This window comes from Aspergillus oryzae, chromosome 5 (assembly GCF_000184455.2).
Source record: "Aspergillus oryzae RIB40 DNA, chromosome 5".
Lineage (NCBI taxonomy): Eukaryota > Fungi > Ascomycota > Eurotiomycetes > Eurotiales > Aspergillaceae > Aspergillus > Aspergillus oryzae.
The window spans coordinates 1,410,737-1,426,485 of NC_036439.1; the positions used below are offsets into that span (position 1 = coordinate 1,410,737).

Here is a 15,749-nt window from a genome sequence, read left to right on the forward strand (position 1 = left end):
TCCCCGCGTTACATGCGGAGAAGTGGAGGTGGAAGCTTGAGACTTCGTGGGGGGTTTTCTTCGTCTTGACAATTATAACTACATAGTCGCAAGGAGTCCACTATAATGATTTTTAGAAACGATAATGCATGATTATATATCACTATACCGCTACCAGTGAGTACTCTGTACTATCCACGATCGCTCCTCAGCTTAGATCCACTTAGAGTAATAGCTAGTACCTACATAGCCACTGCTTTCATATAAAGGATGTAACGACCTCCCTATGGAAGGTCAGCAACTCTCACCTACTCTAGCCTACCGTTACTTACAACCACAAATTCAAAACTATATAAAATGTTAGGCAACTGTGCCTTGAGAGATGGGAGATACGCGGAAGCTAAACGGGCTTTCAGCACAGCTATTATTGGGCCGCCAGCAGTGGCCTGCGGAATAATTGTTCTCTCGGGCATCCACCGTGACACTACTTATACTACTAGTAATTCCCAGTTAAGCCATTATGTAGCAGTTCAATACAACAGACATTTTATGTTCCTAACAAGAGCAAAACTTCCCACCCAATTCGCTCGGCCTCTTTTACTGTCCAAGACTTAATTAAGTGATTACTAGGATCGTGTTAATCTCTGTGGAGCGGTTCGCTTAGAGATCGGGAGTGGAACTATCAGAACCACTTGCCAAGGGTGGTCCAATGATAACTTCTATACAGATGGCAAAAATTCGTAAAAGGCAATAATAGACAAGCACATCCACGGAATCAGCACGATCCTATCGCACCCGACCATAGTATCTACTCAGCTCAACACTCCCAGCTGAAAGATCGTTGAAGCACAGCTGTCCCACTTACGAAGTCAATTTGCGTGAATGAGTCGTCTGCCGGGGAGGGGTACGAGGGTGAATCGTGGCAGTACATAATCTAGGAGGGCTTCCATTGGTATATTTCTCTCCTCAAATTCCATCATCTCTCACTACGGTCCGCTAGTTTTGGTCGATACCTCTTAGTTCAAGATATACGCATTGCGTACATACAACTCCAGCCAAGATGCTCCCCTTCGTCAAGATAATTAATAATGTTGTTGACCGAGTCAACAATGACACGGAGAAGATCAAGAGCGCTGAGCGAGGTTGGTTGAACCAATGCCCCAACTCTTCTTACCCGAGAAAGAAGTACCAAGTAGAGCTCACCAAAAACAGCCGAGGGGGATATCTTGGATGAATGGTCATCGGAGCTAGATCATGTGACTGGCGTTAAAGAAGTTGAACAATATGTTCGATCGCTTTACCAACGGTGACTGGCAGTCCCGACTGGAGCGATGGACGGACGATGATATCGAAGATGTTGGGGACAATCTGGATAAGGTAGGCGTATTGTCACCACAATTGAGCTTTTGGTCCCAAACCTAACGAGGATGGACGATACGGCAGTTGATGACGGCGTTGGATAGCTACACGAATGCTTTTCTGGATAAGGCGCCCGCGCAGGACAACTGGCCAGGAATTGGACCGGAAATATCGGAGGCATTTCGGGAACTTACTCAGACTGCCTTGGTAAGATACAGAAGTCCCCTGGGGTATATGCATAATGGAGCTCATTGAATAAGTAGAAAATGCGTGAAACTATACCATGGTACCTATTTGGAGATGACCAAGTAGCAGCGACTGAAGCCGAGAAGGATCGCAGTGCAGAAGATATCGCGGATGAACTTAACGACCCGTTCTACTTCAGCCAGAAACTGTTTCCTGAAAACATCAAGCTGCAAAGGTGCATCGCGCTTAATTTAACAATCACTTTATGCGTGATAGCCTGGAATCCCCCTGAAGAGGAAGCAAAGCATGAAGATGCCGGCCCTGATATGTGGCAGTTCTGCACCTCCCCTCGCATGATCGCTTTCTTTGCTACTTACGGTGCAAGTGAGGCGGTAGCCGGGTACTTTGGGAAAGGTGCCTTTTCTGCTGAGAAGTTGCAGTTTTCTGGCCGAGACACCCGCGAGGCAGACTTCTGGCAGCACTGGTGATGGTCGAGAGGCTCGACTGAATGGGTATGAAAGTAGCGACTCTAGCAGCTTGAATGGCATATCAGAAATGAGGCCGTATTCAGAAGCTGATCGCAGGAGTTCCTTGAAAGGAATTGTTATGACACACTGGTACCACACCGACAAATCTAAGTGAAACTAAGACGTGGAAATACTGTGACGTTTTATTGATTCTCCGATGACATGACGATTCAGTGGGAAAGCCTAAGATGATTATTCTTGAACTTCCGTATAAGTCTGATGAGTCAGTGAGCCTTTGGTAACTGCCCGCTGTTTTGAATATTGATGGATACCTCTTCAGCATAAGTCTCTGTCAACGAGGTTATTTATTTAGTTTACATTCCGAGCTTCGCCAGTTGCACATACAACGGGATCATATAACTCGAATAGATCCACTTTTGTATACACACTATGTGCTCAGAAACCTACCTCAGCAGTAGTCCAAGATGACGATTTTTGGGAAATACCGTATTTCGTAAAGACTCGTCCAAATGCAGAGCAACGGAACCTCTCCACGACAGCGCCTGAAACTACAATTTCATTGACAGCAAGAAAAGACCCATGGACACCAACGCTGAAAGATGTCAAATAACAATTTCCATTACAAGAAACCAAACCATCAAAGAAACCACCGGAACTCAGGACTAGCAGGACCATCTCTCAACCGCTCGGTAGGCACATCCTGCGCTCTAACCGTCACTCCATCCCTGCGATCGCGCCTCTTATTATCAAGCCACATGTAAATCCCCAAGCACCCTGCCAATGCGGCCCCAGTGGCCCCAAACGCCCCGACTGTGATCAATGCCGGTATGTACTTGGGCTTATCCTGACTGCGGAAGACATTGCTGCTCACCAAACCCATCAGATTGGCCAGTGGCACACCGATACTGGTAAGTAGCACACGACGGCCTTCGTGCGCGATGTTGTTGTTATACCATGTACTCAGCAACACGGACGGGGCGGAAGTTCCCCAGGTCATCATGAAAGTTGCGAAATACGCGACGCGGATCTGAGCTTGCACGTCATCGATGGAAGCATAGATCATGAAACCGGCGAATGTGAGGAGAAATCCGAGTACGATGAAAGGCGAACGGAGACGGACTGCATCGGAGCAGAATGCCAGGATCAGCAGCATGACTGCACCGGTGACGTTTGGAGCGACTGTGTATAGGTTCGTCTTGACGGTGCTGTAGCCAAGTCGCTGGACAATCTGGGGTAAGAAAAGGGCGACACCTTGGATGGGGACTCCCAGACAGATTTCAATGCAGAGCCATACGTAAGTGCTAGGGTGCTTAAAGATGCCGAGGGCTTCGCGGAAACGAAATTCTTCGTTCACTACCGCACTCGAATCGACTTGGATACGATGCAAGGCGAGGGCTTTCTCTTCGTCTGAGAGGAACTTTGCTTCCGCGGCGCTGCGGGGGAGGTACCAGAATGCGAATATGGAGAAGAGGACAGTTACTCCGCCCTCGATGATGAATAGATAGCGCCAGTTAGGAATGCTGGAGTGTTTAATTTGGAATACGCCGAATGCGATCAGGCCGGAGAAGGCATTGGCGATATTGGACGCCGCGTAGAAGATGGCTAGTCGTCTGGCGAGCTCACCGCGACGGTAAAAGGTCGTCAGATAGTAGATCACCAGCGGGAAAAATGCCGCTTCTGACATTCCTAGGAACCATCGGAGTGCGAACATCCCACCAAAATTCTTGGTCGCAGACGATAGGAGGGTGAAAGAACCAAAGCTAAACATGAGAATAGGTAGCACTCTGGCAGGGCTAAATCGTTTGCCCAACATCGCGAACGGCGGCGCAAAAATGACATATGGAACAAAGAATATGGACAGGAGGAGGTTGTATTGGTTAGGTTTGAAGTTGAGATCTATCAATTAGCTTAAGATAAGCTGGGGTTCGATCTGAGCCTTACCATCGCTCATCCCATCAGTTTCCGCATTTCCTAAATTTCCTTTATCCAAAGCATTGAACAGATCTAGTTCGTCAGTATAAAATTTGGTTAAACTTTTGCCGAGACTTACACATAACGGCCAATATAGGAAGCAATCGCAGATCAAATCGTCGGCACAAAGCTCGTTCAGCTTTGTGGTCAACCACTCTGACTACATCTTCGACTACACCTGGAGCAGATGCATAGGCACCCAACTTGTTAGTGTCATTGTCATCTAGTGAAGCATTCCGTCCAGCGGACTTGAATGTATCATGTCGCTCCAAGTCGGATGGAGAAACGCTTTTCGACGCCATGGTCCTGCCGCCAGCGGTGGGAGAGGAAGATGGAGAGGGAGAGAATAGAAAATGGGCAAATAACGGAATCAACCCGATGTAAGGGGTGCAGATTGTTCAGGTTTTTGTGACCCTCGCAAAAAGCTGCAGGTTTAAAAAGCTTCTCCTCACATCGTCATGCAGGTCGGAAGGCAGAGTATCATCGTCATGGGTGATAAGAGTAGGGTCGCAACCTTACCAGAAGAAGACGATGATAAGCGACTGAAACCCCTGTGCCTTGACCTCCAATGGGCCAAAGACGGAGGCCACCCCCACGCTAACCTCCGCATCTTCTCGTTGTTGGACGAATCCGGCGATCGTCGACGTTACATAGGTTGCATTGGCCGACGTCTCGGCGCCGCCGTGATTTGGTATCTTATCATTTGGAATGCTGTCGGCAACTTAATCTTGCTGCTCCGGTACTACCCTCGGCAGTGTCTTACACCGTGTAATAAATCCATTCATAATCATCCAATGCGTGCTAACTTTCTATTTACATGATATGGTAAATATTGGGCTCGTTGTTATTGTCGTCTGAGTTGCTCATCGACTCTCTTTCACTTGCGCCTTAGGGTTTGTGTCCAAAAGCGGAAGCAGATCCAGTGACCTTTACACCCATTACAACATCCGGAACGACAACACGTTCGACTGTAGTATCCAGTACAATAATAATCCGTCCAAGGTGCTCGAAATATAACGTATCACCTACTTTCTCCGTTGCTCAGCATCAGCACGAATGCCTGCTTCCGCCCGTTCCTTCCAACTCGCCTCCCAACGAGATAATGCCGGTCGCCCTTCAACGACATCATCGCTAGCCCACTGCATTCTAGCCTGATCTAATGGCCAATCCGTCTCTCCATCGGGGCAGATGATATAGAACGAGCCCTTCTCTACTCCATCGACGAGTACCTCCGCAGCTTGGCTAGGGAACCACGCTCCAGCCATCTTCTTCACATTCTCCTCCTGTGTAGGCCCAACATTTCCCATTAGTCCAGTCCAGGTCCATCCCGGAACAAACAGATGTGCAGATATATGTGCAGTCGCGGGATCCGACCGAAGATCGTGAGCGAGGTGCTCCGTGAGGTTCTTGATGGCGGCCTTCGAGGCATTGTACGCTGGGGCGCCACCTCCTGGGGGGTTTGTGATTCCTTGCTTGGAGCCTGTGATAACGACGGACTTAGGTGTGTTGGTTGATAGAAGCAACGAGAGAATGGCCTCGATGCCGTTCAGCGGTCCGAAGACATTAGTGTCGAATGTCTGTTTCAATCAGTTCAGTCCCACAGCTTCCAAATACAACACAATTGTACAGACCTTCTTCCAGGACTCAACATCTGCCCATGGCTTCAGTTTTCCTTCATACTGGCTCTGCGCTCTCTGTGGCCTTGCCGCATTCAAGAACACGAGATCCACTCCACTGAATGCCGACTTTATGGAATTTGCAACTTCAGACCACCTGTTCTTATCCCCAACATCTATCTCGTACGACTCGGTCTTGAGTGAAGGGTCAGTGGCAGCAAGTTCATCTTTCGCTTTGTGAAGGTTGGCAGCATCGATGTCGAGCAACGCAAGGTGCATGCCCCGACTGCGACAGAGCTTAGCGGTCGCGAAACCGATTCCGGAGGCCGCGCCGGTTATAAGGGCGGTTTTCTGGGCTTGGAAGATAGACATTATGACTTTTGTCTTTACTGACTAACACTCAATGCGGCAGACGGAACTTGGTGGCTGGGAGATGAGGAGGCATATATCCTCTGATTGTTCCCCGCTTCATCCCGGAGTTTGCGGAGATAACTGTGGACCAGCATAAGCAGTCATAAAGTAATGCATTATAGAAACATCTTTATACCTATGGATCTTCCATCTAGTAAACATGCTATAATATTCAATGCCCTAAGAAGTAGAACAGTTTTATCTGTGAGTGTGCACAGTGGGCTTCGTTTACATCCCAATTAGGGTACTGCTACCCCAGGAAAGTCACGCCGATTATTTGCGGAGAAACAGTTACCGTGTCGATCACAAATTTGCCGGCAACTATGTGTAAGGAGCCTGAACAGGATTTTTTGACCAGCTTTTACTGGTCCTTCAAATGATATATGCGAAAGAGACGTTATTTAGCCGGTTTAGCCGGTTCAAGCTTCAGGAAATGCGGAGGAACGGAGGTCTACCGGCTTTGCGATCTACAATAGGCTTGAAGATTACCCCAGGTTTTGAGTCCCTGAGTATATATAGGCTACTCAAGTCTTGACAGTGGAGAATAAGGCTAGCACAAATTGTGTAGCGGATATTACAGTTCAGAACTTCAATCATGTTACTACGTGTTTTCGTTCGTATTTTTTCCCTACTCCTCCTAGCTCGGATAGCATGGTCCTATCCTCTTAGTTCATCGATAGGCCAACGGAACAATGTACTCTTTCGAAATTCAGATACTCACTGGGTCAGCATATGGACTGCCATGCCTCAGTTGACCGAGCCAGCCAATCTACCTCCACCTCCCTATGTATGAAACTCTCCTAGAAGTCCGACACTCAGTCTCTAACACTGCCAGAACTCCTCAACATACATATTTCAAAATACTACCATCCGCCAGACCATTCGTGTCACCCAACCAGGTCATGAGATTCGTTTACGCTTGTCTAATGCATTCGGCCTGGAAGATCTTTCAGTGACCAAGGTTGCAGTCAGTCTACCCGTAGACCAGAAGCTCGGGACGAGTGCGATTCAGTCCAATACCACGAAGGATGTTCTCTTCAGCGGTAGCGCAGACATAGTCATCCCGAATGGAGGTTTAGTCGTTTCAGACCCCATTGCATTCCCGGTGAAAGCGCAAGATACGCTCACTATCGACATCTATCTGGAACAGGGTCAGGGTGGAGGTGCAATTACCTCCCATCCAGGAAGTAGAACAACATCATGGATGAGCTTGGGTGACTGGGTCGGAAAAAGGAATCTAACAGACTCTTCGGTGGAGAGTGTTGATCACTGGTTAGTAACCTTGCTTACGCTGAGCCGCTGAACATGAAATTAACAGCCTGATAGGTATTTTATCAGCGCCATTGAAGCTCACCTCCCATCCACGAGCCGCAGCTGCGCAATCATTGGCGACAGCATCACCGACGGACGAGGAAGCGATACGAACAAGAACAACCGGTAAGCAGCAGACCTATTACACCAACCCAGGCATAGCTAACAAATCCAGCTGGCCCGACCTCCTCCTAACCCGCATGCAGCAAACCCCAACGACCAATTCAATTGCTCTCCTCAACCAAGCAGCAGGTGGCAACCGAATCCTCGCAGATGGGCTCGGCCCAAACGTAATCAGTCGCATTGACCGCGACGCCCTAGCTCAGTCCGGCGTCCGATACGCTATTATCTTTGAAGGCGTCAATGACATCGGAGTCGCTGATGCCGACCCAGAGGTCCAGAAGAAGATCGGCGATAGACTTATCGTTGCCTATCAGCAGATCGTGACCCGTCTCCACGCAGCCAGCATTCCTGTGTTCGGGGCTACTATAACGCCCTTTGGTGCACCAGCTAATGCTTCTGATGTACAACCCTACTCGAACCCTGTAAGGGAGGACACGCGTCAGAGAATTAACGAATGGATAAGGACGAGTGGTGTGTTTGATGCTGTTTTGGATTTTGATCAAGTGCTTAGAGATCCTGAGGCACCGGCACAACTTGCAGATGAGTACGATTCGGGCGATTATTTACACCCGAATGTAGCGGGCTATCAAGCGCTGGCGGATTATTTTCCTATGGATTTGTTTGAGGAGTACAGAAGCTAGGACTCGAGTTGTTGATAATATTAACAGGACTGCTGCTGATTATGAGTTGTTGGGATCAGGCCTCTGTAACAACATCGCAACTGGAGGTAGTACTTATCCAAATATAGGCCTTGGTAGGCTTCTTTGTCTTTCAGTAGGAGTACTCTTGCCGTACTTTTATTAAGTTGGATTTGTAAAACGAGGACCTGTGAATTCCCGCTTATGTTCGTTTTACCGTTTCTGGTGCCGATACGCCGTACTGTAAACACCGCCCGCCTGGCTTCCCACTATAAAAGAGCTTTTCTTCACTGTTCTGACTTCGTCTCCTCCTAAATCTTTTTCTCTTCCCAAACTCCCTCCAATATTCCGCACTCACCCTTATTCCTAGCCATTTGAACTCCTATTTTGCCTGCTTTCTACCCCTGCGGGCTCATGCTGCAATGTTCGATGGAGGTTGTTCGTAACGGCCGATTCAAGTGACGGAAAAAGAAGTGGGTGATTATGCGAGACCGGCAACTGATAGTCCATACCCAATTGACTGCAGTTGCCGCACCTCGACGTCGTATTCTGGCATGACATGAAGTGTCATTTCGTTGAACTCCGGGAATATGTGCTGCTCGACTATCGCGGCTCGCTCGAACGCAGGAGGATAAGCACCCGCATGTGCCCAGTCTATCAAACAAACCTTTCCAGTAGCGTCCAATATCATATTTCGAGGACTGATGTCCTGATGCACGAGCACGAACTTCTGAAAGTCAAATGGGGGGATATCTTGGGGGGCCTGGTTATAATCTTTGCATATCTTGAGTTTGTGGTTAAACCAAGCTTCCATCTCGGCCCCAGAATTGAATGGACCGGCACCATAGTCTGTGAAGAATTTACCCCGACAAGGACCCCCTCCAAGAGGGCCAGCTGTTGGAATCGGAATCGATTGAAGTTATTTTATTATCACCGCTGTCTGACAGATCACATCGTCCTTTTGATGTTTGGTAAGATGTTTCTAGCAATCTCCAAGATTTTGGCCCTTGACATAATCCATGACCAAATAACCTCTCGTCCCATAGTACTCGAAGGGGTCGTCTACCTGGAATGAGCGGAAGACCCGAGGAACTAGGATTGAGGTCTTTGCTCTGACAAACTCTAGAGCTCTACCCTCACTGGGAAGAACTAAAGGCCCGCATTTCAATACCAGGTCATGAGAAATTCGTAGGACTTTGCTTGAGCCGATTTGGTAGAGCACAGAAGCAGTCTCCCCAAGCCGCACTAATTCCTTGTTCGAAACGCTCTCGATATCAACGCCATCGAGCGGGAATATGTTCGTATCGTCCTTGCTTCGGGCCTGCGAGAATGTTAAAATCAAAAGATTTTCCGGCTGAGTAGGAAAGCGATGCATCAATGGTTGGGGTAAATGTTGTATCTCCGGGCCCGTCTGGAGCTCGTGATGGGACGTTCTCATCAAGACTGGGCATTGCGCACTGCAGCAGACGCCTTAGGAGTCAGGTTATGATTCAAATTGCCCTAGATAATATTTTCGTTACTTGTCGTCAGCACTCAAGAAGTGCCTTCGTCACGGAGTTTTGTGGGGACTAAGATGGTCCAGTAGTAGTCAACAGCAGACTCAATCCTACGTACATTCCCCGTACAGTTATCCGGAGAATCGGCACCGCTGCCCCGAAGCTTCCCCGTTTCACGTGTCAAACAGAACACGTGCCTCCAGGTCCAACCATTTATCCGATCGATCCTTATCAGTCCTGAAACAGAACATACGACGGGCGAGGCGGAATCACCTATCTAGTAGCTAAGCTAATTCTTGAAAGAGTGGTCTCTCGTATCGTAACTCAGAGGGGAATTCAGGAGTCGATTACTCTAGATCATTGAGGTAACGTGGAGAGGGCTAGTTTAAACGAAGAGGTATATTCCCTATCAAACGTGTATATATACACGCAGCTGGTTGAGTGCTCAACCAGCTATCTACACGTACACACTGGACTACATAAAGAGTCTCCAGATCTCACTACTTGGGCCAACTAAACTATCCAATTGATTCTTATTATATATGACAGTCGCCTCTAGTAGCTAAGCTAGATCTATTATATATACCGGCGAAACTCCCCGCGGCGTGGCATATATTATATTAAGCTACCTCACTCTTAACAAATTTTGTTAGTGCTTACGGATCCTAGATATATAATAGTATATAGTATTATAGCCTCTATCAACTTGTGTTCCAAAGCGCCAGTCGTCGTAAAAGGAAAATAATAAATCCTATGTAAAGAAACTCCGGTTCACAATACCCCAGGAACAGATCATCTCGAAAGAATGCCCCAGTAATGTACAGTTATCATTAGCAAATAGTATGAGCTTGTTTTGGCTAACGTGCCTCTGTAGAAAACATCCGCCTCTTCGGTCGGTGGTCTGATCTAGCCGAATAGAAATTAATAATCAGGGCCCGTCGCACCTCAGCGTTCCATAGTATATTATCAGGTCGAAGGTCCTTATACAACACTCCGAGAGAGCGGATCTTCTTCACAGATCTCGAGATTTTACAATTCAACTCCTCCTCGGTAAATTCTAGACAAGAAGGCGCATTCTCGATACTGCTGATAGAATTCCCACCCTATCCTATAAGCAGCATATGCTGAATTTTTCCAGCCCCATAGAGGTTATAAAGCATTACTAGGTCAATTACCCCAAGGAAAACAGGGACTACAGAACCCTGAGGTTCCTGCAGGACCCGATATACTTAGGCGTCGCCCTTGAGCTAATCCCATAGCCCAGAGATCGTGCCTTTTCCAACAACAGTATACCTATATTTAGCATAGATAACTTTGAATGGCGCTCCTGATACTCCAGAGCCCCCCATTGGCGTACAGTACATTGGACCCTCCATGTACCATGCACCAATTACTATATTCCCTGCTGATATGTATTTGGCCCAGTCTCATGTCTGATCCGTGTGGATGTTTAACGGTGTCGCGTGTAGGGGTGGGAAATTTTCAGAAATTTTGACTAAATACTGACATTTTGAAAGTTCATCCATTTTAATATTTTAAAATCGAATTTCAAAATAGACCCTTATTAGCCAATAATAAAGCTCGCTTATAGAATCTGACTAATTAATCAAACTAATTAGAATACTAAAAACTAGATTTTAGTATACTGTTAAAAAATATATATATATTATTACCTTCAGTCTATTAACTACTATAGAATCACCATTTTAAGCGATTTTAGTGTTCTAAATAAAAACCTCATTTTTTACTGGCTTCGGGCCTCCGGCTCGAAGTATATTGCGATAAAATCACTATTTCTAAGCGATTTCAGTGTTCTGAATAGCTTCAATTTTTTTGTTCAGCGGCAGGCGAAGGCCTACCGCCTACCTCCTATATTAGTCAATAGACCAGAGCCAAGCCTATCAAATTACTAGCGTAAAAACTCTTCTCAAGACCAAATCTAGATTTCATGTCAGGCCGGGTATATGGCATAAATTTCATGAAATTTTGACATTTCGAGACCCCTCCCTAGTCGCGTGGCATCGAGGTATGGGTCTGATGATACACATGGTACGCAGCACGGCCATATGAGCGTCATGGATATGATTCCTGGGGGTTTTCCGGATTAAGAACGGTTTCCCTGGGGCGTGCCTGTTCTATATACGGAGCATGCAGTAGGAGTACGTGACCCTCCTTATTATTATTCTTGGCGATTTGGCGTCCGTGTCTACCCCCTCTACTTGCCTCTATTTGTGGGAATAGGAATGGGTATTCCATATTAGTTGGGATGCAGTAGTGGGAGACCCTCCACGAAGAGCGCTAATTAAGACAATGTTTGTTCATGTTGCCTTGATCGCACATGGGGACATGGAATTCGGGTTGCTATTATGAAAGTCGAACCGTCTCTGGAAGGCCACCACGTGCATTTCATGTTGGTCGGAGCTAGCATATTCATATCCCAAGAATTTATGCATCTAATAATACTAACCTTGTCATAAAATAGAGTTGTATGTCATCAGAAGCTTAACAAGAGTAAGGGTATTAAGCAGGGTAACAGGGTTACATTCGGTTACGTAGCCCTTGCAGAGTTTTCCTTCTCCAGAGGCTGGGAACCTGGAAAACACGTTGAGGTGGAGGTAGGGCAACCAGCATAGCAAATTGCACACAATTAAACTAGCCAGTTAGGCGACGGATAAACGTAAAGCTATGTTGGGCCCACCGTCCACTTCCCACTTTCTTCGAAGCGGAGCGTATTAAGGTCGGTAGCACCCTATCATAGTCGGTGGTCGGATCACTGACAGATGCTAGAATGGAGTTTTGACAATTAGAAGCCGTAGCAATGCCCTGCATGGAATAACTGCAGGGATGAGAGAAGCCCCGGGTCTTCAGGGGCATTACAAGCCGGCTTCGGACTATGACCGCTTGGCCCAAGAAAAAAGAAAAAATCAGTAGTCTATTGCTAGACCGGCATGGATACAAATAACGGCACGGCATGCGTGATTATTCTATTTAACTCTGCAACTATTTCTTACTGACAGGTCCAATAGGCCAAGGGGCCAAGGAAAGTTTATATCATCGCGAAGTACCGTAATCTAACAATCATCCCCTTTACGCGGCAAATGGCCTGCGTATGGCGGGCGAGTCACAACTTTTGAAATAGTAGTGCTAGTACAGTTTTGAGTGGAGCGAGGCTGAAGGAGGACCAAGTGGGTATGCTAAGTAAGGGGGAAGCGGCGGTTGAGTCTGTGGAGGTGAAAGTACCGGCTCGGAGATGCCTCGAGATGGTCTGCATCCCGACGACTCCATCGCACGGCTTGCTCAAAAAGGCATTCTTGTTTCTGCGCAGTCAGTTTCATGTAGAAACCAACGCCACGAAAGACGTCTAACAATCAACTTTATTTAGGGTTACCGCCAGATCCCCGTGCAGGTCGACAGAGGCTTTCAGCCATACGAGTTGGCCGACCCACCCCAACTCTTGGGCCGGCAGTCGCACTAGATGTCAAAACCGTACATGTAGACTGCCGATCTAGTGTTTCGGGAAATTGGACACGATCCCCGTCGATGGTCGACCTTAACATTCGCGAATCATGGGAGTATCTGATTTGAACTACCGTTGTGGTCCAATACCGGACCGTACCCCGAATACCAAGAGTCCCCGACTGGATAAAATGAAGAATGCCCCTCAGAAGGTCTCCTATCTGGCTTGGACGCTAGATGACGATCTGCTCACCTAGCCATCTTGGGCTCTTGTGAACGGGTCGGAGGATCACTTAGGGTAATTTTGGTGAGGATCATTGCACATGCCGGGTGGACCTCTGCATCAAAGCTTTCCAACTGGGACTTTGTTCTCGACTCCATATTAGACAGTGGTTCCCCTCCACGGGCGTTCTGTAGAGAATGAACTTGATCCCACTCTGCTTGGCCCCCGCCCCTACTGTTCCCGGGGAATAATATCACCCAGAATGCTTTTGCGTTGGATACTCGTACTGGCCTCAGCGACGCTGGCAGCTGGGGCTGCAGCTGCAACTACAGAATCAGAAGACACATTGCCTCAGTGCGCGGTATGGTGCGGGATTATAGAGTCCTGAAGTACTCCTGCTGACCATCTCATAGGTAACCTGCCAGAGCGATCTAATCGCCAATAATTCGACGTCGTGCGCATCTACCGATACGTCATGCCTTTGCGGCGACACTACATTCCAGAGTAACATGACCGATTGTGTTTCAACAAGCTGTACTCCGAAACAGACCCTCCGTATGGATTTACGCTCATATCGCAACCTCTTTTGGAGTCTAACTGTCTTGCAGTCACCACACGACTCAGTAATCGCCAATGCGGCATAGCACCCCATAAGGGACGTCCGGAAGTAGACTCAGCCACACTAGTTCCTCTCATTTTCTCTACCCTCCTTTTCGCCAACAGAATTGCTGCTAAATTCATGGGCCTTGGTGGTGGCTGAGGTCCTGACGATTACACGATTATCGTGGCATATGTGAGATTTATCATCGTTCCCATGCATGACAGGACTTTAGCTAAGACAGATTTCAGTCTCTGGCGGTAGCTATATTTGCCGTCAATATGACGAGTAAGCTCAATCCGTGTGAACCACGGACAATCCCAGGCTGACTGTCAATTCTAGTGATCCATTATGGCTTTGGGCAGAATATGTGGGACATAACTCCACTGGACAACATCACAATAGTGCTCAAGGTTCGTCTTTGCCTGCTTCGACCGCCACCTGGCCGCTTGACTGATTATCCTAGTACTTCTTCGCCTTTGTCGTCATGTATAAAACGCAGATTTCGCTGGCGAAAATCTCCGTGTGTCTCTTCTTACTGAGAATCTTTCAGTCCAAATTGTTTCGCTACGGAGCGTACACGATCATTGCATTGAATGCTGCGATCGGAATCACCTGGGTGTTTACTGATTCCTTCCGGTGTATCCCAGTTCACCTGGCCTGGGATCAATGGGCGACTGGTGAGCCAGGGAAGTGTGTCAACTTCATCGCGGTTACATTCGTCAATGCCTATGTCAATATCGGGGTGGACACGGTCATGGTGCTCATGCCGGTCTACGAGGTTTTCAAGCTGAACTTGTCCGCGCGGAAAAAGGCTGGTGTCAGCGTTATGTTTGCAATGGGTCTTGTGTAAGTTTTGTCCATATATGGCTCTAATGCTCGTACTGACAATGATGGACAGCCTGACCGGCGTTGCAATTGCCCGAGTGATTGTCTTCTGGTTCAACCGCTGGAACACAAACCCTACTGGTATGTACCATTCCCCATTCAGACACCTTTCGACAGCATAGGATCGGACCAGAACTGACTATATGGCTTCAGTCCAACTTCAACCCATCGTGCACTGGTCGGTCATCGAAGTCCACATCGCCGTGATGTGCGCCTGTCTCCCAACCTTCCGAGCGATGCTTGTCCATGTTTTCCCCAAGATGCTCGGCAACTCCAGCAACCAGTCTTACTACGAACAGAGAAACACGCCCAGCAAGCCGCCCACATTCGGGTCCACCCAAGCGCTCAGCAAAAGTCATATTAACAAAACGGTTTCCTACTCGGTCGACTACGGGGCGAATAAGAGGCCCCAGAGGCACAGCTTCGTGCCGCTGGTTGAACTGGATCCACACGACCATTGACTTGGGCGGGGAATTCGGTCCCAGCCGAAATTACTTGGGGGTTGTGTTCTTGCTTTCTGCGTACATTTTTAGATTTCCTTTGTTCATTATTATAATACGAGGGGAAAACAAAGCTCCTTGTCTGGAGTCCCACTCTATAGAAACGAGCTAATGCCAAAATATTCCAACGAAATTCCAGTTGTATGCTGCGTTTCCGTTTCAATCCGAAGAACCCTTTGCCAGACACTTTGATATTAGAAAGCAAAATCATGAACCATGGTACCTCATGCCTAGGCTGGTGTTTCACGCCCAATTAAGAATTCTAGTCTGATGTGTATCCAGACAGGACATATCTTTACTTTCGTAAGAGAACTCACCCTTTAAACACATCACAAAACCTCCCCGTGGCAAGGATGACGGCGGAAAAACTCCCCTAGAAAACCTCTAGAAACCGCCACTGATGTGGAACCTAAGCTCGCTTAGGCAAAAGTCCGCCGTCTTGAAGCCCGCGGAAATGTTAGCAAGACCTTCATTAAACCCTTTTCTAAAATAGCAAACGGCCACCG

General features: G+C 47.7%; 3 protein-coding genes across 3 annotated transcripts; 1 reads left to right on the forward strand and 2 right to left on the reverse strand.

Annotated features, from left to right (window-relative positions):
* Positions 1-2,649: 2,649 nt before the first annotated feature.
* AO090701000347 (putative MFS transporter) lies at positions 2,650-4,285 on the reverse strand (the record flags this gene model as incomplete). Its single annotated transcript, XM_001823153.3, has 3 exons — positions 2,650-3,908; positions 3,954-4,016; positions 4,063-4,285. 3 exons carry the CDS (start codon positions 4,283-4,285, stop codon positions 2,650-2,652), a joined length of 1,545 nt encoding a protein of 514 aa, XP_001823205.1.
* A 723-nt stretch (positions 4,286-5,008) lies between these two features.
* On the reverse strand, positions 5,009-5,971 carry AO090701000346 (SDR family NAD(P)-dependent oxidoreductase; the record flags this gene model as incomplete). Its single annotated transcript, XM_001823152.1, has 2 exons — positions 5,009-5,560; positions 5,615-5,971. 2 exons carry the CDS (start codon positions 5,969-5,971, stop codon positions 5,009-5,011), a joined length of 909 nt encoding a protein of 302 aa, XP_001823204.1.
* Positions 5,972-6,605: 634 nt separating this feature from the next.
* On the forward strand, positions 6,606-8,085 carry AO090701000345 (SGNH/GDSL hydrolase family protein; the record flags this gene model as incomplete). The annotated part of the gene is made up of 4 exons (XM_023237355.1): positions 6,606-6,797; positions 6,846-7,282; positions 7,337-7,447; positions 7,497-8,085. 4 exons carry the CDS (start codon positions 6,606-6,608, stop codon positions 8,083-8,085), a joined length of 1,329 nt encoding a protein of 442 aa, XP_023092099.1.
* Between the last annotated feature and the right edge of the window lie 7,664 nt (positions 8,086-15,749).